General features: G+C 51.5%; 9 protein-coding genes across 9 annotated transcripts; 3 read left to right on the forward strand and 6 right to left on the reverse strand.

Moving 5' to 3' along the window:
• Window positions 1-63: 63 nt before the first annotated feature.
• Window positions 64-995, reverse strand: LTR84_008624 (uncharacterized protein; the record flags this gene model as incomplete). The annotated part of the gene is made up of 2 exons (XM_064852169.1): window positions 64-536; window positions 617-995. 2 exons carry the CDS (start codon window positions 993-995, stop codon window positions 64-66), a joined length of 852 nt encoding a protein of 283 aa, XP_064701766.1.
• Window positions 996-1,862: 867 nt separating this feature from the next.
• Window positions 1,863-6,935, reverse strand: LTR84_008625 (uncharacterized protein; the record flags this gene model as incomplete). Its single annotated transcript, XM_064852170.1, has 2 exons — window positions 1,863-5,022; window positions 6,025-6,935. The coding sequence occupies 2 exons, from the start codon at window positions 6,933-6,935 to the stop codon at window positions 1,863-1,865; spliced, it is 4,071 nt and encodes a 1,356-aa protein (XP_064701767.1).
• A 636-nt stretch (window positions 6,936-7,571) lies between these two features.
• On the forward strand, window positions 7,572-9,717 carry LTR84_008626 (uncharacterized protein; the record flags this gene model as incomplete). The annotated part of the gene is made up of 4 exons (XM_064852171.1): window positions 7,572-8,024; window positions 8,080-8,152; window positions 8,207-8,533; window positions 8,588-9,717. The coding sequence occupies 4 exons, from the start codon at window positions 7,572-7,574 to the stop codon at window positions 9,715-9,717; spliced, it is 1,983 nt and encodes a 660-aa protein (XP_064701768.1).
• Window positions 9,718-9,844: 127 nt separating this feature from the next.
• LTR84_008627 (uncharacterized protein) lies at window positions 9,845-11,257 on the reverse strand (the record flags this gene model as incomplete). Its single annotated transcript, XM_064852172.1, has 1 exon — window positions 9,845-11,257. One exon carries the CDS (start codon window positions 11,255-11,257, stop codon window positions 9,845-9,847), a length of 1,413 nt encoding a protein of 470 aa, XP_064701769.1.
• A 1,929-nt stretch (window positions 11,258-13,186) lies between these two features.
• LTR84_008628 (uncharacterized protein) lies at window positions 13,187-13,918 on the reverse strand (the record flags this gene model as incomplete). Its single annotated transcript, XM_064852173.1, has 3 exons — window positions 13,187-13,260; window positions 13,325-13,617; window positions 13,698-13,918. The coding sequence occupies 3 exons, from the start codon at window positions 13,916-13,918 to the stop codon at window positions 13,187-13,189; spliced, it is 588 nt and encodes a 195-aa protein (XP_064701770.1).
• Window positions 13,919-17,736: 3,818 nt separating this feature from the next.
• LTR84_008629 (uncharacterized protein) lies at window positions 17,737-17,913 on the forward strand (the record flags this gene model as incomplete). Its single annotated transcript, XM_064852174.1, has 1 exon — window positions 17,737-17,913. The coding sequence occupies one exon, from the start codon at window positions 17,737-17,739 to the stop codon at window positions 17,911-17,913; it is 177 nt and encodes a 58-aa protein (XP_064701771.1).
• Window positions 17,914-18,761: 848 nt separating this feature from the next.
• On the reverse strand, window positions 18,762-21,853 carry LTR84_008630 (uncharacterized protein; the record flags this gene model as incomplete). The annotated part of the gene is made up of 2 exons (XM_064852175.1): window positions 18,762-20,629; window positions 20,863-21,853. 2 exons carry the CDS (start codon window positions 21,851-21,853, stop codon window positions 18,762-18,764), a joined length of 2,859 nt encoding a protein of 952 aa, XP_064701772.1.
• A 1,447-nt stretch (window positions 21,854-23,300) lies between these two features.
• Window positions 23,301-23,942, forward strand: LTR84_008631 (uncharacterized protein; the record flags this gene model as incomplete). The annotated part of the gene is made up of 1 exon (XM_064852176.1): window positions 23,301-23,942. The coding sequence occupies one exon, from the start codon at window positions 23,301-23,303 to the stop codon at window positions 23,940-23,942; it is 642 nt and encodes a 213-aa protein (XP_064701773.1).
• A 513-nt stretch (window positions 23,943-24,455) lies between these two features.
• Window positions 24,456-26,057, reverse strand: LTR84_008632 (uncharacterized protein; the record flags this gene model as incomplete). Its single annotated transcript, XM_064852177.1, has 3 exons — window positions 24,456-25,436; window positions 25,518-25,872; window positions 25,933-26,057. The coding sequence occupies 3 exons, from the start codon at window positions 26,055-26,057 to the stop codon at window positions 24,456-24,458; spliced, it is 1,461 nt and encodes a 486-aa protein (XP_064701774.1).
• Between the last annotated feature and the right edge of the window lie 256 nt (window positions 26,058-26,313).

The following is a 26,313-nucleotide window of genomic DNA, read 5'->3' on the forward strand; positions in this document are numbered from 1 at the left end:
CACGAATGAGTTGATTCATCCATCCATGCATGTTTCGAACCCGTCCCTTTTTTCGATACCGAATCAGACCTGCGGATCTTGATTCCCGACCACCAACTCCCCGGGCTTTCCTGTCCTCAACCAAGGTCGTTGCACCCAAAAGTCGTCCTTGATGATGTCGACATGCCTGACCACGACTTTGGCCTTTCGTCTCAATCTTTTCATCTTCTCGGCCTGTGTCTTGGACACTGATTGCTGCACTCCCCCTCCAAAACCATCTCGTTCGTCCCTTGATATGATTCCTCCTCCTTCCCGACCATCGTCTGCCTTGACATCTTGCTGAGAAGGGGCCACCAGGGCATACTCTCGAAATACCACACTCCCCTTGCGAAACATCTCGGGCTCATTATTGTAGTTGATGCCGAACCGACTAAATAGAATCTCATTCTTGTCCGCTGCCACTGTACCTTTGAGCTCCTCCTCAGCGGCCGTGGGTGACATGTTTCCCTTATTGACCATGGCCCAAAATGTCGTGTTGTAGAGATTGTTGATATGGCCTAGAGTTGGTGTCAGAGTAGTTAACCAAGTGCAGGCCCATACCGCGTGGCCACCGCGAATGGAAGAACTTGTTACATACAATCAACCTGTCTCCATGACATATAGTCCCTCAGATTATCCCACGAAGGATAGCACACAGCCCGTCCGTCAAACGTTGGCAGCATGCCCATATTCAGCGGCGCTAATACTGCCCCAGCATCGATATCAGCATCGGCATCGGTGCTATCATCGGCACCGACGCCAACATCAGTAGCGACATTCGTATTCGTAAAGAATCGACTCCAGAGCGCTATATACGCTGCAGTGAATGTGCTGACGACGGTGCTGACCAACTTAGCAGACCGACGTTCGAACAGATCTGTCGACCGGTGGAACACGAAGCTGTACTCGTCCGACACACCGTACGCGACCACCAGATCGGCGATTGTCGACACCACATGTGTCGCCGCCGCGTTCATGAGATCGAGGGCTCGAGTGTCGTTAGGCTTGGCGAATTTGTAGTGCGTTGAAAGTCTGTGGAAGCAGAAACAGGAGTGCCATGGTCAGCAAGTCAATCGCCTACACGACAGGGGTTTCTAGAGATGTAGCATCGTTGACGTGGTAGGATTTATGATATCAACCATATCCCTGTTCCCACGTTACCAGCATCCAGTCTCGTTCACAGCCCACCGTCATTTGTAAAAGCACGCCCAGCACTCTGGGGGATATTCCCTTGGGAAGGAGAGTGCAAAGATGCAAGATATCTCTGAAAAAGAACTCACTTGTGAAACCCCCTCCCATCAACCCGAACCACAATCCACGTGTTTGGCAGCAAGATTTCATCTCGTTCGAAATTGCGCACATATTCGTATCTAAATCACTACTGCATTAGCCAGGCATGTTGGGGATCGGCAGGATATGGGATGATTTTACTTGGAGTTCGCCATCCGTTCGTTGCCTTGTCTTGCCGTGCCTTGCTTTGCGTTGACGTTCGTTTATTATTTGAGCAAGATGGAGACGAAGCCCCTCGTTATCATATCATCGTGGACGGACTACACTGACCTATGCTCTTTCGTATGTCACAAATCAGGTGCTGATTACTCGAGTGCTATTGTTCTGGGTTGATCACCCTGGATAGTGCGAGTATCGAAAATAAAATAGCAATATAATTAAATTTACAGGAACTTTTTCAGCATGAGTCACACACAACGTCGACAACAGAAGATCTCAACGCAACGTTCAGGGCAAATACTTCAATCTGGAGATACTTGTTGATATCCTTCGAGGTAGTTCTTAAATATCATAACTACATGGCTTGCTGCCACTTTTGCCATCGCTGCTAGTACTCATTGATCATCCTCATCTCTTCCGTCGCCAGCCTCGCTGGTTCGTTCGCTACTTTCACTGATTTCACTCGCAGTCAAGTCTTCCTTGGTTCCTTTCTTGCTCTTACGCATGAAATTCCAATTACTCAACCCTGAGCGTGTGCTTTTCTTATCATCAGTGCCTGGTGTCGTCGCAATGCTTTCCATGCTCTTGCCCAGGTACTCACTAGATCCCTGCTCCTCCTCGTTCTCGCCATTGGGTGCAGCCGGGTCTTTTCTTGAGAAGAGCCCACCACTTTTATCCTTCCACGATCCAAATTTGTTAGAACTGGCTTTCCGCGTAATCTTGGAGATGAATGTGGGTTTGACAGGAGTACTGTCCACCGAGATTTGTGCACTTGTCGCAGACATGGTCCGGTCCAGTGGCTCGGACTCAACCGTGGAAATTGTCGCCGCGATTGACTGGGTGTCCCTTGATTTCCTAGATTCTGGAGGGGAATTGGTCTCCAGATCACCCACCCTTTCCCTCGAGTCCTTGGCGCGAGATTTTTCTTTATCCTTAATCTTCTCACCTTTCTTGCCGAAGAACATGGTGAATGAAGGAGCTGCGGGGTTCAATTTGGGTGTAGCCTGCTGCTGAGATGAAGCAGGGCGTGTACCAATGGGTGCCTGAAGAGGTCGGGACGGCTTTCTATCTTCAACCACTTCTTCATCACCATGAGGCAATGAAAGATTGCTGGTTGACCCATACACCACGGATGGCCGTCGGGAATGGCTCCGAGAAAAAGAATGCAATGATCCCCAGTCAGGTGCTAGAGGACTATTGCGAATTGGTGGTTTCTCGCTGGCCCAGGCACGGAACTGACTTTCCATCGACGGTCGAGGCATCTTGTCGAAGGAATAAGTGGACGATGGTCTGGGAGAAGAAGTATCTCCACGTAGACCAGGATCAAAAGATCCCGACCTCGCCGCAAATGGATCATAACTAGCCGTAGCTGTTGCCGACTTCCCAAATCCTGGAAAGAGAAATGGTCTCCGACTAGGACCTAACCGTGGATTTTCCTGGTCTTTCTCATCTGTCCCACCATTGGATCGTAACAGCGTTCCAGGGAATGCCCAGTTGCCTCCATAGCTGAGACGCCTCCTAGGCTGTGAGGCTGGATCAAATTCATCCATGTTGCGAGGAAAGGACTGACTCTGACCAGGCTTGAGAGATCCGAGAAGCGGGGGTTGGTCAGCAAGAGTCTTACCGCGTTGCCGACTCAGGCCGAACATGGACGACATGGAATATTTGGGTTTTGGGGGCTGCTGCAAAATGATATCCTCCTCCTTCTCTTCAGAGGTCGAAGACTTCTCGTCAGCCTCTACAACTTGAGCAGGAGCGGAGGTTTGCAAAGGGCTAGAGAAAGATCGACCAGAGGATGAACCTGCAGACGGAGTTTCGACATGTCGAGGCTCGGCCAAAGTTGGGGACCCGACTGTTGGAAAGGGCAACGTGGTTGTTTCGAGGTTGGGAGGAGGGAGGTCGAGGACCTCCGTGTCAGGTAGCTCGTCGGCCGACTCGTCGCCCAGTAGATCTGCTGGCAGCAATGAGTCTGCTCTAGGACTCATTGGGATTGAGCTTATTGCCTCGATATCATCCCCAGTCGAAGTAGGCATATCCTGTGGAAGCACCAACGTCATGCCATTCTGGGGATTGAAATAACTTGGCCCGATAATGGTAGGAGAGGCACCTGGCGCTGAAGTGTATGGCGGTGCAGCCTGGAATGGTTCAGGACCCACGAATGGCCCACGTGGAGAAGAAATACTGCTGCCGTGAGATCCAGGATGCCGTGGTCGTCGGATGGGACGTAGACCACGACGGACGGCATCCATGTCTAGAGGAGGCATAGGAGCAAAAGCCAGCGAATTCGCCCTACGAGTCTGAATGGCGGTGATTTGTTCGCGGGTGTAGTTAGCCTGCTGGTTGGTGAATTGCAATTCTGCCCAAAGCCGACTGTACTGCTGATTGAGGGCATCGTAGCGAACACGCCACCTCGCAGTCCGCTCCCGCTGAAGTCGGTCGGCTTCCCTCGACTCATCGGTCTCATCCTCGACGTTGAGTTGTTGGCGCTCCTCCTCCAAGGCCTTGATATTGCGAGCTTTCTCCTTGTTGTCCTCCTCGAGCATGGCTACTTCCTTTTGCTCTTCCTCGATCTTTTTGCGGATTTCCCTCAGCTCGGTTTGCGTTCTACGCTCAATGGCGGAGCGTTGAGTCTCGATTCCCGCCATTTCTTCCTTCATGATGGCGATCTGGTCCTTCCATTTCTCCACTTCGTCCTTTCGCTTTCTGCGCTCCGAATCCTTCTTTTCCAGGATGCGCTGTTTCTTTGTTCTCTCGTTTTGTGCGGTGCGGTTGGCGGTTTCGGCCTTGTGGACTTGTTTTCGCAAGTCATTGCTGATTTCGTCCCGCTCCTTGAGTTGCTGCTTCAAGTCATCCCGGCGGGCCTCCAGCTCCTTCAATTGGGCCTGGTATTCGATCTCCTCCTCTTCTGTCTGCGCTTCGATGGCTTCAGTCTCCTGCTGGATCTTTTGAAATGTTGCTGACAATTCAACGAGATCGTTGTCCACTTCCACCTCACCATTTCTCGTTCCCGAATCCTGGGCCTGTTGTGAGTCGGTGACGTGATTTGCAGGGGAAGGTCTGCGACCGGTGGTGCCCCTCCTTCCGAGCGGTTGGCCTCCACTGAGCTCTCGGGTCATGGCAGGCGCGGAAGCTGGGGTGACGATGAGAGGGTTTCGGACGGAGATTGCGCGAACGGTAGGAGTGACCTCGGAAGAACCATCTTGGGATGAGGCAGAAGAATCGTGAGGAATTTTGATGCGCAAAGGCGCACTTGGAGTTTGGAAATTTCCAACACTGACACAAAAAATGCGGATGTCATATTTTGCACCGGGAACCAGGTTGGATATCACAGCGCCGGTCTCTGTTTTTCGAGTAGTTCCGATGACCCTGCCATTGACTTCGACATGATATTCGGAGACGGAAGAAGGGGATTCGACATGTTTCCAGGTGATTTGAACCTCGGATGAGGATATCGCCTCGAGAGTGAGGAGAGGAGAGGGTGGGATGTCCAGACCGAGTTTCTCGACCAAGATGTCGTTGGGGGTTTGGATGACCTGGTAAGCTCGCCAGAGCAGCCTGTGGAGAAGTCAGTGGATGTAGTTTTGTAAAGACTTTTAGTTTGTACTTGCCAGCCAAAAGCCCAGATGACGGCGACCAGCAGAAGGAGAGCCATACGTCCTTTGACATTAACTCTGGGAGCTAGTAGGTGGTAGGCATACAGGGCTGCGTCAAAGCCCTCTCGCGGCCACTTAGCAGAGTCCATCCACAAAAGTGGTATGGGAATGGCCGGCATACGTTGACGCAGTGTGAGTAAGAAGGATTTTGCGGCGATAGTCACAGAGGCAGACGACATGCCATGCGAGACGGCGGGTAGGTCTAGACGAGACGAGACGAGAAAAACGGGCTCCCAAGGCGGGTGGTAGGAGGATGGTGTGTGTGTGGCGTAGAGATAGTGTCGGTCGACTCGGTTGGATGAGATGGTGTGGTGCAGTCTTGTCTTTTGCAAGTTTGGTAGGCCGAGCTCCGGCGCGCGTGGTGTTGCTTCCAAGTAATTTAGGGATGGTCTAGGCGATTTAGTGGTGTCCGGGGGTGAGCTCCAGGCGGTGGTGTGCGAATCAAGCACCCAGTTTGGGGCCGCTAAAGACCCTAGAAGAGCCTAAAAGCGCCTAAGCAGCCTGGGGTTTTGGTGCCGAACCAGCTTAATGGACCGGCCTCCAGATGCACTCTGGGGTGAGCATCTGAATTTCGCTCGATCAATATATGATAAGAAACAACCATATGAATGTGAGATATGAGAAGATTAAGATGGGTCTGATGGAGATGTTGATGGTGTTCAAGTTGGTGATGATGGAAGCAGAAGCACGAGACATTGAAGTTGAAGTTGAAATCGAAATCTTTATTTCATCAGCCTGGATTTCCAAAATGGCAGGAACGAGGTCCCTGCGTTGTTTTACATGCATCGTGACTTCCTCGACACGACAATCATCATCTGCAGACATCCACTACAGAATCAGGGAACATCCTCCCATCGCTGTTCACACTCTCAATGCTAGCCAGGCTGTGATTCCCATGGCCTACCTCTGACCAGCCATTTGGTCTCTCTTCCTCACCATCTCCTCTGCAGCCAACCGAGCCTCCTCCGCACCATTTCTCCTCTCCTCCTCTTCTCTTTCGTACTCTCGTCGGATCCGTCTGGCATGTCTCTCCTCCCTCTCTTGCAGCATCCTTCGTCTTTCTCGTCGTCTTTTCTCCCGTTCATTCTTTCCCTCATGTTCCCCCTGCGCCTCCTGCAACATTGCCTTTTGTTTCTGGCGGGACAACTCCCATGGCTTGGAGAGGGTGCTAGATAAGAATTGGCTGCGGGAGGAAATCAGTTTGAGTTCATGGGTGGTATCGGGCACGATAGAGAGACGGAGCAGGCGTATTTGGCGAACGGATCGGAATGTCGTGATGACTCCCTTGGCCTGCACCACCGTCCCAATCTGTAGAAGAGCAAGGTTACCATGAAGGGTGCGTTGGGCAGCCACATCGACGTCTTCGGTTTGGCCCTGATCATCTTGTAATGCGTTTGCTCGAGCTGGAGCGTTCGTTTCCCTGCCCTCTGAGCCCGGGGTGGTGGCACCTTTTTGATTGTCCTTTTTCTCTGCCTTGGGGCAACAGACATCAATGGTTGCACCACTGCTATCGTCCACAGTAAACAACCAGAACTTTTCAAAGTAGTCTTCCAAGACCACGACCACCCCCACAACTTGTACAAACTGAACAGGATGGTTCAGACAGAACAACAAGAGCCCGCCATGCTCTCGTCCGTCGGTCGTCACATTGATGTATTTCTCATGAGGTCGAAGGGTCGAATGAATGTGATTTGCAGTCAGCTTGACCCATTTGGTGTACGTGTCCGAGGCCTGGAAGCAGTACGCTGGGTAGAAGGTCAACGAGTCATGGCGGTGGATGTTTGACTGCTGCACCTGCTTTGGTAGTGGCTGCATTCATCTGTTCGCCGTGCTCACATGTTTGAGCAGTGGGAGGATGGAGATGAACCGGAGATGCGGCCGTGCGACGCGCTTCACGATGCAAGGAGGATGACGCGTGGTTGGTGTGTTGCGAAAGAGATGAGGAATAATCCCGCCGCCGCGGCTACAACGGCAAATCATCATCCGATATCGCTGAGTGTATGACACGGCCTTTTCAATTGATTGCTTGCACAAGGACATACAACTTACACCATATCACTCGAGGTTGCGCCGCAGATATTCTGGTCTTTTAAACCGCGACCCCTCTTCCCCAACTCCAAGCAACAACAATACTTTTCGGCTCAGCATCTGCCGTTACAAACTCGACGCCATTGAATGGCCAGTGGGCGCTCGTGTCATCGTCCGGGATCGGTGGGGACAAATGATGATCATCATGGCTTTATCAAATGTTGGTTCGTGGCAACACGATCCTCCCGGGTTTGTTTTCGTTTTCTTGTCGACTGCGTTTGTGCTTCTGGCTTGAGAAGGCGGGAATCGAGCTTAGACCAGTTCCTGCCCTATACTTCATGTTGGATCACTTGATGGTTCCTTCAACCATATATATTCTCATATACATGTCCATTTCTCCCAAGTCATTGGGACATCTCGCTGATGTCGAGTGAGAAATATATTGCCAACCAATCGACCCGCTCTCAGTCATACCCAGATGAGTCCCGGATACCTTCCGAAGTCGAGTCCCAGATTGGTACCAACACGGAGAAGCATTCTCGATCGCAAGGCGAGCCTGTGTTGACCACCGAAACCCAAGGTCGCCAATCTAATGGCCAAGATCATGGTCAGGACAACCTCCAAAGAGCTCAAACTGCTGGAGAGGATTCAAGCGACAGCATTCCCGTCGAGCCACTCGCCACCATGGCCTCGGCGGCAACCCCAATCTACTCAGTCTTTACGAAACATCAGAAGAGATTTATAGTCTTCATGGCCGCTTGGGCCGGATTTTTCTCTCCTGTGTCCGGCAATATCTATTTTCCCGCTTTGAATCCGCTAGCGAAGGATCTCAATGTCTCCAACACTCTGATCAACTTGACCTTGACCTCGTACATGGTAGGCCCTTGTTTGCATGAGGGGAATTGCCCATACTGATCGTCCTGCCCTTTAGATATTCCAAGGTCTTGCACCAAGTTTTTTTGGTGACTTCGCTGATATTGCTGGAAGGCGACCTGCCTATGCTGGTAAGTAGATGTCTCCCACCCTCGAAGTCACTGCTCTTACTGACAATCCCATAGTCTGCTTTGCCGTATATATTGTTGCAAATATTGGTCTCGCTTTACAGGACAACTACGCTGCACTTTTTGTATTGAGATGTATTCAGAGTACAGGTAGCAGCGCTACAATTGCAATGTGTAGCGCTGTGGTGGCTGATGTCGCTACCCCTGCTGAAAGAGGCAAGTATATGGGCGCTGCATTCTCTGGATCCCTGTTGGGCCCTGCCATCGGCCCCGTCATCGGGGGCGTGCTTGCAGAGTTTCTGGGGTGGCAAAGCATATTCTGGTGTCTGACAATACTCGGATCTGCATTCGTACTTGTCTTTGCTGTTTTTCTTCCCGAAACAGGTACGTGCTTAACCTCAGCCTTGAGCCCCAGGTCCTCACTGACAGCTCATACAGCTCGGACACAGGTAGGAGATGGATCAATACCACCAAAAGGATGGAATATGTCTCTCATGAACTACCTCGCTGTTCGAAAGGCGCGGAGAACGAATCCTGTTGTCCAACTCCCCTCACAGGAGGAGGTGGAAGCACTGTCGTTGAAACGCAAGAAGGCTGGGTTCCCCAATCCTCTTCGTTCCCTGTATGTCATCTTTGAAAAGGAGAACGCCCTCCTTTTATTTTACAATGCCTTTCTCTTTGCCGCATTCTATGACGTTGGCGCTGCAATACCTTCTCAATTCGCCGAGATCTATCACTTCAATGTTCTCCAAATTGGACTCTGCTACATACCATTTGGCTGTGGATCGCTGCTTGCAGCCTTTAGCAACGGCCTATTTCTGGACCGGAACTTTGCCCGTTGGTGCAAGCGTCTCAATGTCAAGATCAAGAAAGGTCGAGATCAGGATCTCACCCACTTCCCCATCGAAAAGGTTAGGCTCCAGATCGCGATCCCTGCCGCCTACAGCACTGCAATCCTTGTTTGTATCTTTGGGTGGATTTTGCATATCGAAGGACCACTTGCAGCAATTCTTGTTGTCCTGTTCTTCACCAGTTACTCAATGTCGGTTGCTTTCAATGTCACCACCACACTGTTGGTGGACTTTTATCCCAAATCGCCTGCAACAGCAAGTGCAGCCAACAATTTGGTCAGATGTTTATTGGGCGCTGGTTTTACAGCCGCAGTTATTCCAATGATTGATGCTATGGGTAGAGGTTGGACGTTCACCTTCTTGACTCTATTCCTTATCGCCACTTCCCCAATGCTCTGGCTGCTTTATTTTCGAGGAATGGGCTGGAGACAGCAAAGACTCGCAAAAGAGGAGTCTGCTAGAAAGATGGAGGAGGAGAAAACAAGCAGATTAGATGGTGGTGAGAGTGCGGGTGCAGACAAGCCGCCACCTGTGCGAGGCGGTATACCAGAGATGGCGGGTATAATGGAAGCAGAACACGAGAAGAGGAAAACTCATGGGACACACGTCCCGGGCAGCATAAGCCCGAGGACAAATGCAGACAAAAAACAGCAGGAGCACAACGATGAGGGAGATTTTGGCATTACCAGAACTTTCTCGTACGAGTCTGGGTTCTGATGTGTTGTTCGACCTGCGACTCAAAGATATAGTTCTAAGTCCGTCGAATGCACATGTAGCAGATCCTGATGATGCAGAGTTTTCTGCAACAACCACCCGGAACGTTCGATCGGAACGATTTCCACTTTCAAAACTCAGTGAGAATACTATGTTCGACCTCCATCTCAAGCCCGAGCTCGGCGTTGAGTGTCTGTTCAATGACATCAAGTGTCTTTTGCATGATGCTGTCATGATAAAAAGCAGTGTTCCAGTGGACCTCGATGGACATCTTGCCAGCGAAGGTCCACACGCCCAGCACAATACCCGGACCGAGTACTGGATCGGCGAAAACCATGATGTTCTCTACTGTCAGCTTTCCATGCTTGGATGGTATCATCTCTCTGTCAAGGACACCGTGACTCGTAAACCACGGCATAGACGCCTCAAGCGCCAGAGGATGGGTCCTCAACTGCTCACTCATTTCACGTGTGTCCTCGTACAACCATGTCTGCTGATCGGCAACAGCGTATTGTCGCTTGAGGTCAAGCGCTCGTGATAGAAAGCCTTGCCCTGTTGCTGCCGTTATCATCAACATCTGACTTGCGTTCCAGCCTCCCTGATCTCGAAATGGCGAGGTTTCAGGCAAGCGTGTGCGAACCTGAGCCGGCATCATCGACGCATAGTTCCTGCCTCTCTTGTCGCTGTCGGCCAGTTTCCAGACGGCTTCCAAGTATGCTGAATGCACTGCCGAAGTCACACTGATGCCTTTGGCTTTGCATGCCCTGGCCAGACCAGACGTGGCACCTTCCTTGTACCGCCTCAGATGCAATTTCACCGACGTAGGTGTTGTGGAAGGGTCCCCTTGCATGGGAAAATCCACAGGCGGGAGTTTTGAATCATAGTCTGCGAGGATCCGCTGAATGCGAAGCTTGGATTCTGGGCTGGTGGATTTGTTCGGCATCAGGATATCTTCCAATGTCGGATTGAGCAGTGCGGTCTCATTTCCTGCAACATGCCCTGTCAGAGCATCCCTGGTAGCGCTTCCACTCAGTAGCTCAGCAGCGTAGTCGAAAATGTGACTGATGAGTTTGAAAGCACCGGCAGCCTCGGTCCTCCAATGGCTGATAAACAAGATCACTGAACCCTTGAAGCCAGTTTCGGCCAATGCAGGCACCAAGTAGAGGACTGGTAGCATTTCCTGCATTGATTGCATTTTCTTGACCACTGTCTGCGTCGAGATCCCCTCTCGAGCCACTCTGAATGTATTCCGTAGCCATGACTCAAGCTCCTCGTCGGAGGGCACCTGGTAATGAGTGTAGCCATCTGCATATGTGGTCGCGATGTCGGGAGATTTGAGCAGGCGCAACGCCTTCCATGCATCTCTGAATGCTGCAATGGCATCCTTGGAATTGCCTTGATCAAGTATGAAGTCCGCGAAGGCATGGATTCGGATCGGCTCCCGTACAAGCTGCCTTTGCACGGTGATGGCCACGATCATGCCGTTCTCGGCGCCACCCAGCGGCCGCTGGTAATGGCCTGGCTTGGTTTCGGTCCATGACATGTTGGGATGATGTGCTTGTCACTTACAAGACTTGTCTAGTCGAGAGCGAAAGTCCCTACCTTGTGTATCATGGGAATCAAACAAACAGTCCCTTGGACCTATGGACTTGTCTGCTATTTATCTCGGTACGAAGAGGTATCTAGATACCTAGGTAGGTAGATGTTCAAAGCAGACATGGCCAGCCTTGGCAAACCTACCCGGGTAACTCGAACTTCATGGTGCGGGATGAACTTCGACCTTCGGCCGACTGTGATACGAATACTACCGGATGACTTGAAGCTATTTAGTGTTAGTCTTCGATGAACATGAATGACTCAGTTCAAGAATGAATATGACAAGTCGCTCCAGGGTCCAGCCAGGCCCATTCCTTCAATGTTGGAATCTTTCAGCAGCGGCCATCGACGCATGACCGTCTGTCTTCATCAAGAAACCATCGAGCTTTTGGAGGTCATCACCTACCAATTCCCTCTCCACACCGGCTGCCAGAAGGACCGCACTGTCTAACGACAACCCTGCCGCCAGCTCTGAGGCATCGTCCGGCTTCTCTCATCGCATGGGGTAGGGCAAACGATCGGCACTCCTCCTCGTCGATGTGTACAAAGCATATTTTATTTCACCGTAGGGTCGCCTCTCTCACTCCTGTCCAACCCAGAAGCAGTCACAGCCGCCGACGTAATGCGACGGCTACTCGCCGCTGCTAGAAAAAATCGTTCGCCTGTCCTCTGTGGCAAGATCGAATATTCGATCCCAGACATGGCTGACGCGGGACTTTGGTGGCGCAAGGCTAAATTGCTCGACGTCTGAGTCAAGGGCGATCCACGAGGTCTCGAGCAGGCCTTTGATAGCTTGTTGCCTCAGGATGGCGACGTTGTGGTCGTGAAGAAGTTTGTTTCCGCGTTCTTTGGTACACCCCTCGTGGATGAATTGCACGTTAGTTTTCCAAACCATCTTCATGTTGGTCTCTGCCACTGGTGATTGATGATGTTTATTGAGTCGTAATGACGTTGATATAGCGATTGAAATTCGAGACGCTCGTGATCTGCGGTGTCAGTACATCTGGATGTGTGAGGGCTATGGCTGGTGACGCTATCCAGTTGGATTTCGGCCTATGGCAAGCTGCTTACCCTCGTGTGGGACATTGCGGAAAGTCGGTTGCTCTGACATAGGAACTGTTGGACCGCTAGGTTGTTGGGCTTGCCTGTGGCGATAGGACCTCACAGATTCAAACCTCGAATCTATTCGATGTGGGTGCAAAATACTTCGATGTTGTTGAAGAAGCAGAAGCCATTCTACATTGGGAGACTGGATGGACATAAACTTACCACGGCACATTCCTAAGAAGGAGGCCGTGGGCTCTGCTGCAAGTGCTTGAACAACTATCAACAATGCGGACGCATACGACATGTGCACTCGGACTACGGTTAGACCATGCACAATGTCTTGTTTGTGGTGGTCTCCTGACTATGACTCCTGAATGGCTAACAGCGTAATGAGTACTATCTTCTCTCGAAAGCTCTAGTCGTCTTCGGCTCTACTCTCTCCATCTTGCATCTCATTTTCTTCTCCTACCTCTGCTTCGCCAACGACGTTTCCGGGAGTTCTAGAAGTCCCTGGTCACAGCAGCAACCGGAGCATGAAAAACAAGAGGTTGCAGGAAAAATAAAAGCTGATTGATTTACATGCTAAATGCTCAAGTTGGCAAGTTCGGATACCGGCCAGCTAAGATGACAGGTCCAGGTGCTTGGTCACGTACTCAAGGGCCAAGTCTTACCGAGCAGCGGCCTTTGAAACACCTAGATTGATACTGAATGCGGTTTCTGAGTCTGCATGACCGTGCCTCAAAAAGGTTCATGAGATGGTTGGGGAGGTACGCTTCTCCTACAGCATGCTTCATCCTATTCTAGATCCCACCGAGAGCCAGAGAGCACCTTAATAATCAGCATACACGGTGCCCAATCCTATGGAGCTTCCAATATTGACGTCGAAGAAGCCAGCATAATTACCTGCAAGGAGAAGTGTGGTCGTGAGTCCCAGTACCAAGATCATGATGGCATGAATTAGACTTACCTGGCGGAGCATAATTGCAAACCGTAAAGAAAGGTGAAATGCCCGGGGCATTGGCAAGGCCATTGCTGGTGCAATCTGCCGTGTAGCATCCAACGCTGTCGGTACTTTCCCAAACCACCTGAGTGAAGTGACCCCACAATGTGAAGTCGGCAATGTTTGGCTCGCTGCCATAGGCAGTGTACAGGTTCACTTCGCTGTTGTAGAGCCCTTCGGTGATGAATTTGCCCATCGAGAAGGGATCCGCCGTGTAACCTGCACCGATGTTTTGTCCATAACCACCACCGCCAACACTCCTGTGTGGGGATGTGTCAGTGCGCTCCTTCTAAAAATTGATACCTCGAGGGTTGCATAGTGGGGGATTGGGGGCACTTACGTGACATGTCCATAGACACAAGTCTGTGCAATCTCTCGTGCGATATCCGCCAAGGCTGGCGACCAAGTTAATGCATTGGCTGAGTGATTCGTGCGGTGGATATTGTGATGTCTTAAGATTGCATTGATATAGGCTGAGTTTGTGACAGACGGTCCAGTCGAGGTGGTGAACGTTGGAATGCCCCCTGAAGGACTCGTGTTTTCTTCCGGAATACCTGACATGCTTGTTGTTGAGGTGAAGGAGGGTGTGATGGTTCCATCTGGGATCAAAGGTGTCAGAGTAGTCGTGGTCAATGGTGTGCTCGAAAGAGCAGGTCTAGTCGTGGTGGGTGTCGAATACGTGAGAGCGGGATCGATGGATAGGCCAGGAGTTGCAGTTGCGAGTGGGCATGGGCAGTGGGTGGTTGTAACATTTTCCCAAGCCGTCATTGTCCAGGTTCTCGTGTAACTATACACGACATCGGAGAGTGTGACACCCTGACATGCGACACCTGCCGCCAGAAGACAGAGGACAAATCCTCGCATAATTGAATGAATGAATGTGCTTGCTGAATGGTAGTATGCAGAAAGAGTAAAGAGTGACTGGAGTTAGCTACGATACAGGTAGAACTTGCCAACTGCGAGGAAGGGACCGGCATTGTACCTACTGATAAGACACGTAAGTCGCGAATTCCGCATTCCTCACACGTCAACAAATTCGCTGCCACTCCGTGCCTTGATCTGAGGAATTCCTGTCTTCCCCTTGCATGGGCACAACGTGGCGCCAAGAACACGAGTTCTTGGTCAAAGGCAGAAGTATCAAGCCAGCATGAGGCACCGACATTGATGTGACGGTAGGAAAGGGGTTAGGAACAGAACCAAACCTTCATTGCTCTGGCAGAATCATATGTTCCGTCTTTTCGCCACAGGGCCTCAAAGCAAACCCATACTGTTCCGACCTCGCTTTGCAGACGAATTTAGAACCTCCGAGTGGCTCAAAGATATTTGCGGACACGAGTCTCGGAATTGAACTAAGCTTTGCGCTTAAATGATGGTCTGTGGTACCTGGGTCCTGCATTAGGAACGTCTTGGGTTCGATGTCGGCAGCCACAATTGTGAGCCATTTGTCGCTCGTTATCATCAATTGGGTATAGCCTGGCTATCAACTACACATTGCATTGAATCGGAGAGAAGTCAGACACTGATAAGTGCCATCCATCATTCAGGATAGACGACTCATCAATCAGGTGGCTGTACTTGAAGATTTGGCGTCCTGACTCTGGATTGCTCGAAACTGGTCATTCAGTTCGACCAGGCATAGATCACCTTTAGCGATAGTCTCTTGAGAGCTGAAAGTTCACCAGAGAGTATGCTTGTAGGCGATGACCAAGATACCTGACTCGGGTTGAACAGTGAACGCGTGGTACTGCTGTCGACTTCCAGGGTCATGATGATAGATGCCCCCAGGCGCTGTCGGGTCTATTCAGATCTCCCGGACATCGAGTGACTTGCGGTCAATCTTGCAAGGATCCTCACCTGTCAAGGAAGACGGGATTTCAAGATTACCGACGAACTCTCTGCACTCATCGTTGCATGCTTGCGGGAGCTCCGAAGTCTTAGCTGAGAAACGCGACGAGCCGTTGACATCGGGAGGGCACCTTTCCGTGGGAAGCCTGCCACGAGCGTCGGTAGCCAGGATGACGGTGAATCGAGTTTCGAGACCGCAGGCTGCAGATTGAGATCCATGAAGTCTTCCGTGATAACGGGCATACCGAAGGGGGACAGTGATCCCTGTGAACTTTGTTGAATACTTGCCATACAAGGAAAGTGCGTAAGAATGACTCGACGAGCCGAGAGGAAAGGGAGAGACGAGGCTCGACAGTCAGCAAGTCTGAAAATGGCACGAGAAATTATTGGGGAGGCAAGAACAGGTGATGGCGCTAGGGACCAAAGAGGTTTAGCGTGGCTGGTTGTGTTTCTATTTTGGTGTTCCACATGTCGGAGAATAATCGAACATGTGCAGAAGATGGATAGAGGAATTGCCCTGCGAGTTTCATCATTTTCATCAAACAACAAACGTTAAGCGACGAACTACAGAATACATTGTCCAAAAGTATCGGTGGCGATGGAAATCTGCCTTGCAGTCTGATAGAAGTGAGCCTTACTCGGAGTGGCCAGATGCTGAAAACCACGGTTGAGTTCATTGGACCCCCGCAATAAAGATAATCCACCCCGAGCGTCTAAGCCTCACACTATGGCCAAGGCATCTTTTCAAGTCAGCCCTGTGAACGGGTCTCCAAATCACATGTGCATCGGCCATGTGCTGGGAGGACATGTACGAGTAGGTAAACACAGAGTGGTAATTATTAGAGGTGCCCCAAGTAGTATAGTCCCTCCTCCATCCCACCAACATGTCATGCTATCCATTAGTATTCCGTATCCTCCCTGCGAGTACCTGACTGCTAAAGTCCATGTCGGGTGATACACAACCCACCCATGCAGCTCAGATTCCTTTTCTTAGAAGATTGGCATGTCGATAAGACGGGTCCTTGCATATGTCTTGACTAAGCCCGATGCGTCGGATATCAATCCACAGGGAGACATCTTGTATCTCAGTCACATCGAAGCCTTGCAATCGTGTTACAGGTCGGGCGTTGCTGGTAGAAGGCTGTCAATTGACGGCTGTTGATAGGAACGGAGAATTTAGATAGCTGAGTTGGGTGATAGCTGACAGCCATTGGATCTCTTGACACCATGACACTTTCCTCATCGACGTTGAGTTGGGAGTCGAGAGTTGCAGTGCATGCCTTCCACGTTCACGCTGCGCCCTATTGTTAGGGCTTAGGATGGACTTCGAGGTCGAGCGATATCAGCCATTGGACGAGAGGAGGAGCTAAGCAAGCCTAAGCGAGCCTAAAAATGATGGACTAGGCCAAACTAGGTTAGATGCCTCGAGCGATATCAGCACTAATTGCACCTTCCCATGCTCTGCCTTGCTCCTGCCCTGTGCCCACCTATCTCCTTCCTCAGCTTCCTCCACTAATGCATATCGTTTGAATTTAGCACAGCAACCTTTTTTCCTTCACTGCCCACTGATGGTTGCAACATTACGCCTCCCGTCCGGTCTTGTTGTTTCTTTGGTCCAACCCATCGTGTTGCCTTCGTATCCCCTTGAGGATTGTGGACTTTCCACAGCCAAGAGGATCCAAATGCCATGCTTACATGTTCCTGGCCCATTTGGCGGCGTGCCTGAGAACCCTGAACACTCGCTCCAGGAACAATGAGCCATCACCATGACCTTGGCCCAGCTCCACCCCGGACACCAGAGACCAAAAGGTTTGGCGTTTTGCAAAAGTCCGATTTCCTCGTGGCCGTCAGCCCTACCATCAATCTGGATACACGAGCAGGGCTGGGTTGCCATGTACTGCCCCTGGTCGTTCACTGAACTCTTGGTCCTTGGATTCCACATGTGTCCGATTAGACGTTTCGCCGCCCCCAAATTTACACCATCTGCCGGTTTCTAGTCCTCCGGCTTCGATTGACATTGCCTTTCCAGGACTAATCCAACTCCAAAGCCTTGGGTCGGGTGGACCCGTAAGGGTTTGGGCTGATGATTCCATGACACTCCTCCCACTGACCAGGCCTGAAGATATATACCACTCGATGCCTCAGCAATTGAGGCATCCATTTCTCATCATACCACAACATTCATTCAATCAATCTTGCACTTTCATCTTGCATTTTTCCTTTGTTCGCAAACCACATAATACTTTTTCATCATTACGATCCTGCTTCAACTCCAGCATTATCAGCGTCAACAGCGAACTATAACACAGTCACCATAACCAAGGTATAGAATCTTGACTTTCCTTACTTCTGTCATTCATCTTCTATCTCTGTCAACATCTACAACCACAATCGACGATCCCACATCAAGTTTTCCTTTATTTCCTTATTTCCTTTTGTCTCTTCTTCACCCACCGCCCATACTTTTCATTTGTCCATCGACCAACATTCCCAATATTAATTTCCTGATTTCCTACTTTCAATCAATCTTCGAAATGGCTATTGGACGTGGCGGCTACAACACCCCCGCAGGCACTGTTCCCCAAAAAGGTCGCGGCGGGTACAACAAGCAGGGCCGTGGTGGCTACAACCGAACTCCCGTCGTGCAGGGTCGCGGCGGATACAATCGACAAGCAGCAGTTGCCATCCAAGGTCGTGGTGGATACAACTAAATCGACACCTCTGTACTTTTTCCGTCCCAAAGCAACAACAACAACACAACACGTCTTGTCAGCAAAAGACGCTCCAACTGGACACCGCAAACCGGGTTTCCGATGTACCCTCGACATTCCTTTGTTTCATTTTCTTCTTCCTCGATAGCCCTGGTCTCGGCTATACGGCCATCATTCATTTCCCATCTCGTCGACTGGGCTCTTGACGAGCACATGTCACTTTCCGACGCAGAATCTGTACCAACAACAATATCTGGTTAGCGTCATCGTCATTGTCATTTTCAAAGCAACTTTAGCGGCATTTTTAGGCGTCCTTGTCTTTTTATTTGGCACATGGGTGGGAATCAAATATCATGCTCTGGGAGCCGGATCTTCAAAGCGACAGGTCGCACAGCACTGCATTAGCGTTTGACAAGCATTTTCAGGAGTTTAGTTTTCTCTTTGTGTTTTTATCCTGGGGGCCAGCCATTATTTTTAAATCGTATTGTCTTGTTTTCCATCCCCGAATTGGGGGCGGAACGCGCTCGTTTGGAGAAAGGCCTTTGGGGACAAAAATGAAGGACATTCGCTTGGCGTTTCGTTTCTTGTGTTTCTTGTTTCACTTTTGGGTTGGAAAAGGATTGAAAACCGGTTCAGGCAGTGCCTGTATTGTAACCCATGTGGACCAACAGAACAGAACAGAGCATCACAAATAATACCAGAATCAAGAGACCTTGGGGGAACAGCCCCCAAGAATGACATTTGGCAATCATGCAATGGATTGCAAACCAACAAAAATCCTCTCATTCCTCTGCCCGGATCCCGTAGTCGCAGGGGCCATATGTGAGGGGGGAAAGAAATCCAAAAACTTACTTTTCAAAAACCACTCCTAGTACATCTTCAACATCGCCTCCTTCACCTTTGCCCGTAATCTTGGCTAGACATTGTGCAGCGAACCGGAGGTGTTCAGCGGCCGTGACGATGTCGAAATCAGGATTCAAAGCACTGCCCATGGCGCCAACCAAATCATCATGCCGATCGACATGGTAGTCCTGCGGCTTTGCGTGGTTGGCCTCGGGTTCAATGTCCACATTATCCATCACATCCCCAAGATAGTCGTTGAGATGCTGCCTGCACTCTCTCAGGTAGGTACTCTGTCGATGTGTGATGGACAGTGAAGATGCCCAGTAGGCCTGTGCTTCGCCTGGACTGAGACGATCCGTGGTTCCGCCTGTCATTGCTGTGGTCAGGTTGCTGAATTCACCGGTCAATTGCTTGAGAAACGCTTGAATACCCCCAGGGTCAGACGCCATCGAGTTTGGGTCCATGGAGGCTTTACATGATATGAAGGAGATGCGTTCGACGGGAACCATGGGAAGAACTGTTCGAACGTCGTCGCGGATCTGTTGATACGCGTCCTCCATGGAATGTTCGCTTCGTAGCATATCGACTTTGTTGAGCACGACAAGAATTGTCTTGTTCGCAGAATAGCATTCCTCAATGGCGTTGACCACTTCGGCGCTGATCGCAACGGATGGTTGTCTGCCGTCGACGACTTGGATTGGAAGAATGGCCACAACGACATCAGAACTCAACGCGCGTTCTCGAGCTCGACGAATACCTTCTCGCTCAACAAGTCCGACCTGGCTCTGTTGGTGTTCAGACACAGTCCCATCCCCACGTAGACCAGCCATGTCACCTAGCCGGCAGAGCCATCCACCGATATCAACAGCCACATCAACAATATCTCTGGTCGTTCCGGCTTCTGCACTGACAATGGCGGCTTCTCGACCAACCACTCGATTCAACAGCGAGCTTTTGCCTGCGTTTGGCGGGCCGAGCAGTGCGATGCTGATGCCATTCCGCAGTAATTCGCCTTTGGAAGCGTTCTGCAGATGGATGTCGATGCGTCTCTTCAATGCATACACTTGAGCAGTCACCGTCCTGACGAATTCCACCGGTGTTTCGTCGAAGTGCTGGTCTTCGGAGAAGTCGATCAACGCCTCCAACTCCCCTCGAGCATACAGCAACATGGTGCGCCATTCCTCGTATCTCTTGGCGAGGCCGCCGTCCGCACCACTGACAGCAAGACGTCGTTGTTGCTCCGTTTCTGCTGCGAGGGTTTCTCCCAATGCTTCCGCTTGTGTCAAATCCAGCTTTCCATTGTAGAATGCACGCTTGGTGAACTCGCCGGCGTCGGCGTGCCGGACGACACGCTCGTTGGTTTTGCCAGTGCGCCCACATTTTGAGATTCCCTCGAGGACCGATCGGACGATTGCTGGACCCCCATGGACGTGAAGCTCGAGGATGTCCTCGCCAGTGACGGTGTGAGGAGCAGGAAAGTAGAGCACGAGTGCTCCATTGTCGAGTATCCGCGGGGAGGAGTGTCGCGCTTCGAGAGGATCGTAGAGCTTTCGCAGCGTCGCTGTTCTTGGCTTAGGATCGGGCTTCTGGGGACATAGTCTGCGGTAGATGTCGAGGCATGATGCTCCCGAGATGCGCACCACAGCAATGGCGGCCCGTCCTGGGGCGGTCGATAAGGCGTAGATAGTATCAAGCGACGAAGTAATCGTTGGTTCTGGCGACCAACGCCCTAGAGGTGGATTCAGGGAAGAGGAGGCATGCTGTCGCTGGACCGTCGGCACGATCGAGGGTCGGGGTGGCAGTCTGCCGTGGGTGGATGGCAATGACGATGAGACGATGAGCAAATACAACCGCTTACGATACCGTCCGAGGCCTGCGATGTTTGCACGGCATCCCATTTACAGATGTCGCTACTCTTGGGAACTGGTAGAGGTCGTGATGTGAAAGATCACTGGCGACTCCGACACGCCAATTCCGCAACGATCCATTTTCTCGAGATCACGTGACTATACAGAGTCGCCCAGATGAAAGTTAGATCAAAAGTCAATCTCATGTCATCTTCTTTTCGGAATCCGATGATTAATTGAGGTATGGTCATTTTATTACATACAAGACTGGCCATTTCGAGAACCAGGCCAATGTGAAACAAGATCAACGCCGTGAAAGAGTCTTTGAACAAAACGACAACAACAGAGAGCAGACTCCCAGAACACATATGCATGGTCGAGCGCAACACATCCTCTTTCTGCAATTGCAATGCGGGTTGAATTTGGACAGGAGTGTAAGCAGCGCAGGGGGAAAACAACAGTACTGGATCAAGCACTAGTTCCTGTGAGACGTTAGCTTTCGAGCATGTGGATTTCAGGACAACATACAATAGACCAAGAGTCAAATCACCGTGGATCTTCGCCTTGAGCTGAACCTCAATATCCAGGTTCAAATCAAGTCTCAGTCTCAATTGTTCGTTCGTACCCGCGTCCTCCTCCTCGCCTTCTTCTTGACCACCCTTCTTTTTGTTACCGAGTAGGCCACCAAGAGCTTCGGTCGGCTTGCTGAGGGCTTTGCCAGCGGTGTCATTGACGAGGCCTCCGACTCCATCTGTGACACCGTCGAGAGTCTCGCCTACTTCGTCAACGGCGCCTAGTGGACCGCCACCACCACCACCGCCAGATTGGGCTTGTGACTGAGCTTGGGCTTTGCCCCGATTGCGGTTTCTGTTCCGTTTGCCTTTCTGTGAGACATCGCTTCGATAGGCACTGTCTGTGTCGCTGGGTGGTTGACTCGATCCTCGACCACGAGTGCGACTGCCCTGTCGTGATTTGGAGCGAGATTGGTTATCCATTTTCTTTGGTGTTTCGGGGGCAGCGGCTTCACCGTTGACTTCGCCGTTGGCTTCGACCTTTTCCTGGTTGTCGCCTTTGGCGGGAGTGGACTCGGCAGACTTCTGGCCTAACTTCTTGGGTTTCCGTTTCTCTTCGGATTTTTTGGAGGATGCGTCGAGGCCTACACTTCCAGAGCCAGCAGCAGAACCAGCAGCGTCAAGATTACCGCCGATGCTAGATTCTTCAGTGGTTTTTGTTTCTTGTTCAGAAGACATGGCGAGAGATTAGGAAAAAAAGTGTGGAGGAGGGTGAAGATGAGTTGTATGCTTGCAAAAGACAGTCGACGTAAGAATTCCGGGACTTCTTGTTCGGAGACAGGACCAAAAACAGGCCCCAAGGCAGGATATGCAGGTATACCCCACAGCGACGTCAGTCAGGGTGATGGGTAGGAACGAAAGCTCATGGATAGTGTGAGAGAAGAGCACATCATGACGTGGTGTGTTGCTGCTTTTGCAGACCACTGTGCCTGAGGACGCCACGCGTTGAGCAGATCAGGTCTGAGAACCTGGAGAGAGGGAACCCAAAGGAGTGTCTGACCAAGTTTTGGAAGACAAGATGAGAGAGAGGGGCGATCATGGTGGACGTTGTGGCTGACAGGAACAGGGTTCAATACAGGATATGGAGGAGAGCAATAGAGAAAGGCGGGCATGGAAGTTGTCATCACAGCCGTTTGTGTCCAAGCTCGTATCAAATCGAGCGATCAGTGGCCTGGTGGAAGCAGAAGGACTCGGAGTGCAGGGATGAGGGATGAACGTGGTATGCCTGCAGCCTCAGTCTGGGATGTCAATGTCACCTCCCTAGGGACTAGGTACTAGGTATCTTGGTAGGTACAAGACTCGGTATCTTCCTCGTCATATGGATACCTACGTAAGACTGGTGATCTCTCAACGGTCGTGGTTGCCAGACTAGTTGGAGTTGTGTCCGTAGTCGCACCTGCCTTTTCATGATTTGGGTCGGTTAGATGCAGAAATGGGCAGTGGCTGTTACTAGGAGAAGGAGCGTGGACGAGTACGCAAACCCGGTGGTGACTTCCCCAGTCATCCAGCCAATGAGACAGCACGATCTAAGGTTTTCGCCAATCAGAGAACACCAAGACTTGAGGAAGGCGCGAGTTGGTGGTCGGCGAGCCGGCAAGAAGCCAACCTCGCGTCATGCTCCAAGGATGGCGCTATGGTTTTAGGTGCCGCACCAGGAAGGCACCACCGTTGACAATCTGGGGCGGTGGTTGCCTCGCCAGCAAATCATAGTATATCCGAGTGCTGAATGCTCCGTTCTTCGACCAGGATTGTTCCAACTTCCGCCTCGCTTTTGCCTGTCATCTCGATCCCAGTTCTTGGACTGCCTTTTCCCATCACCGTGTAAATCTACCATGCCACATCTTGCCGCTTCAACGCATTCCCATCATGGCATTTTCCTTGAAACCCAATTCTGCACATGGCTGATCCTGGTATCCTGGTCTCGATGATGTCGTTTCCCCACCCCCTAGACTTGATGCTTTATCCGCGACGTTGAAACCACTCCGAGTAGTACTCGTACCTGCCTGATCATGCTCACTCCATTCCTTTCTCTGAACTTTTTATCTCCCGTGTCATCACTTCTCTCGTCCATCATTGCCCTCACTACAGCCCCTTGTGCAAATTTACATCTTCGTCTCAGCTAACCATGGCCGACGACGAACCTCAACAAACGCCTACTCCGGCCAAGACGCCGACCGGCAAGAAAGGCAAACGACCCTCGGCTCCTGAGAGGGTCGAGTCAGAAGTCTCAACAACAGAGGATGACCAAGGTTACGAATCTCGGTCTCGGTCACAGTCGCGACGGAGAAGGCGACAGAATCAACGTCAGAGGACTGCTCAGGCCAAGGCGCAATCCGGTGGTGGAAATGCTCGATCCATGGCCTCAATCGACGAGGGCAATGAGCCGCAACAACAATTACAGCGCCAGCAACCACAAGAACAAAATCTCCCACCCAAACAGTACGTCGACAAGGAGCATCCACAGTGGTTGAAGAACCCGGCGCCTCAAGACATCACGGAAGAACAACCTTTCGAGTACATCAAACCTCCGGGACAGTCCATGATTGGACCCGTCACCTATGCACGCATGTTACGTGGTGAGATCCCATGGAGAGGCCCGCCTCCATCACAACCTCTGGAGACCGCGCAAGCCTTTGACGCCAAGGACTCCTCTGGCAAAGATCCCATGGACCAGGATGGCTTGAAACTCCGAATTGAATTGAATTTGGACATTGAGATTGAGCTCAAGGCGCACATCCATGGCGACTTGACTCTGGCCTTGTTGTAAGTCACACTTCCATTTTCTCCTGGCACAGCCGCGCCTGACCCCATTTTCGAAACAGCAACTGATTTAATGCTAACCTAGAAACTAATCACTGCTCAGGGCATAGTTCCTCAGATCTCAACCTGAGTTTACCGAAAGTCAATTTACCCAAGCTCTCGCTTCCCCACGTCTTGCCGAAGCTACCGAAGCTACCAAAACTACCAAAACTACCTCAACTGCCCACGCCGGGCTTATGACCCGACGGGAAGAGCAAGACAGGCGGGAGGAGAGAGGACGGCGGACCGTCGAGATGACAGCGATTGCTTTTTAATTTTGTGTCTCATCAAGCCAATGTGATGAATCAAACTAGTCGTTTTAAAACATTAATCGGAGTTGTGGGTTCGAATCCGGTCAAGCATGTTTGTGGCTCTGAACGTGGTCGTGTAACTCTAAATGTACCTACCTACCTGAAAAATTCCTAGAATCCAATCTTCATTTCACGTTACACACTGTCAAACATCCCAGTCCCCTTGTCCGTCAATTATGCTGCTCACCTTGACCTCGACTCTTCCAAAAATGGACCGGGCTCCTCGGGGTCTTGGGTTCAGGCTCATCATGAATCGCGCTGTCGAACTGGCCAAACTCGCCTCTGGCCCGCTTGACCACCCGCTCGATCCCGTCCAGCCCCAACTTCAACACATCCAACTTGGGCCCATAGCTGATCCGCACGAAGTGGTGGCACGGACTGTCGAAGAGATCCCGCCGCTTGGCCGGGTTCAGGTCGAAGAAGATGCCCGGCACGACAATCGTGCGCTCCTGTAGCAGGGCGTCGAAGAATGACAGACCATTCGAGATGTCCACCAGGCTGTTCTTGGGCAGCGGCGGTTCCAGCGTCGTCAGGTCCAGCCAGATGTAGAAGGTGCTGTCGGGCGTTTGCTGATCACCCGACGTGAACCCAATCTCCCGCAACCGCTTCAACACGTAGTCGCGCTTCGTCTTGAAGTGACTCTGCAGCGCCTTCATCTCCGCCTTGACCTTGGGCGGGTCCAGCATCGCCACCGCCGCCTCTTGGAACGGGACATTGGTACCGCCGTCGAGGTAGCTCCCGCAGGAGCCCAGCGCGGTGATGAACTCCTTGGGTCCCACGATCCATGCGACTCGCCAGCCAGGCAGACGGAATCGCTTGGTCAGCCCGTCGATCAGGATCACGTCGTCCTGGTTGACGTCTTGGACGTTGGAAGCCGCCGAGATGGTGCTGCCGTCGCAGTCGGAGCTGTAGTTGTACCCCGCGTAGAATTCGTCAAAGATCAACGTCGCGCGGTCGCGGCAGATGTCTTGAATCAACGCCAGCTCTTCTGGGTGGAGTGCATGTCCAGTCGGGTTGCGAGGATTGGACGTGAGGATGACTGAGGTGCCTCGAGCGAGTTCGTCGGCGATTTTCTCGGCGTGGATGTGGTATCCGTCGTCTTTGGATAGAGGACTGGGGATTGCGACAAAGTTCTTGAACAAGCTCAACATCTAATGGTTTGGCGCCGGTCAGTGTACCGTTGTTGTCTGTGGTCTGAGAAGAGTATGGTATGCGTGCAACCGCGGACTCACCTCATTGTATGCTGTGTAATCCGGGATGAAGAATCCAAGATATGCGTTGCCAAGGACAGCTGCGATCCTGATCAATCCTGCTCTTCCACCAGGAACAATGCAAACATTCTCCCATGAGTATTGCGAGGATTTCCCCTGTCGGTAGTTTTCATTGTACAGATTGGCAACAGCGGCTCGAAGAGATTTGATTCCGGCTGTCGGACCGTACTCTCGCCCGTTTAGGGTCAAGGGGATAGAGGTAGGTCTTGCGAAGCAGCCCTCAATGTCATCGTCGACTTCGGGTGCGCCCTGACCAAGATTGGCCCAGCTCTCGGGGTTTTCGAGGAAGCCGTGCTTGGAGGCTTGTTCAGTGCACCTGGAGGAGTCAGACACCAGCAAAGATAGACAGTGGAATGGACATTCAATACCAAATCACGCCAGTGCTTCCGCGAGAAGTGTCAAGGCCAGCGTGAGGTCTTGCATGTGCGGGGTGGGATCTGAGGGTTTGGTGTGGGCTGGAGCTCCTCTCCTCTTCAGGGTGGATGGAAAATCTCCGACCATCTGGACTGTTGTGCAGGGCGGACCTCAGAGACGAGATCCGTCTGCCTGACGACGAAGAGAAACTCATGCTTTGGTCGGGTCGAGTTGTTTTTGTGGTCCTTGTTGATGGTCAACCGAGAACGATTGCTTGGCCGACGAGCTGGAACCGGGAGGAAGAAACTTGTGGAGGGGAGATGCCTGAGGGAAGCGGGAAGAGGGGCAGCCAAGCACCCGATAAGAGGGCCGAGGGGCCTGCCTAGGTACCTGTGCAAGCACC

The sequence above is a fragment of the Exophiala bonariae genome (genome assembly GCF_035927105.1).
Source record: "Exophiala bonariae strain CCFEE 5792 chromosome Unknown scaffold_32, whole genome shotgun sequence".
Lineage (NCBI taxonomy): Eukaryota > Fungi > Ascomycota > Eurotiomycetes > Chaetothyriales > Herpotrichiellaceae > Exophiala > Exophiala bonariae.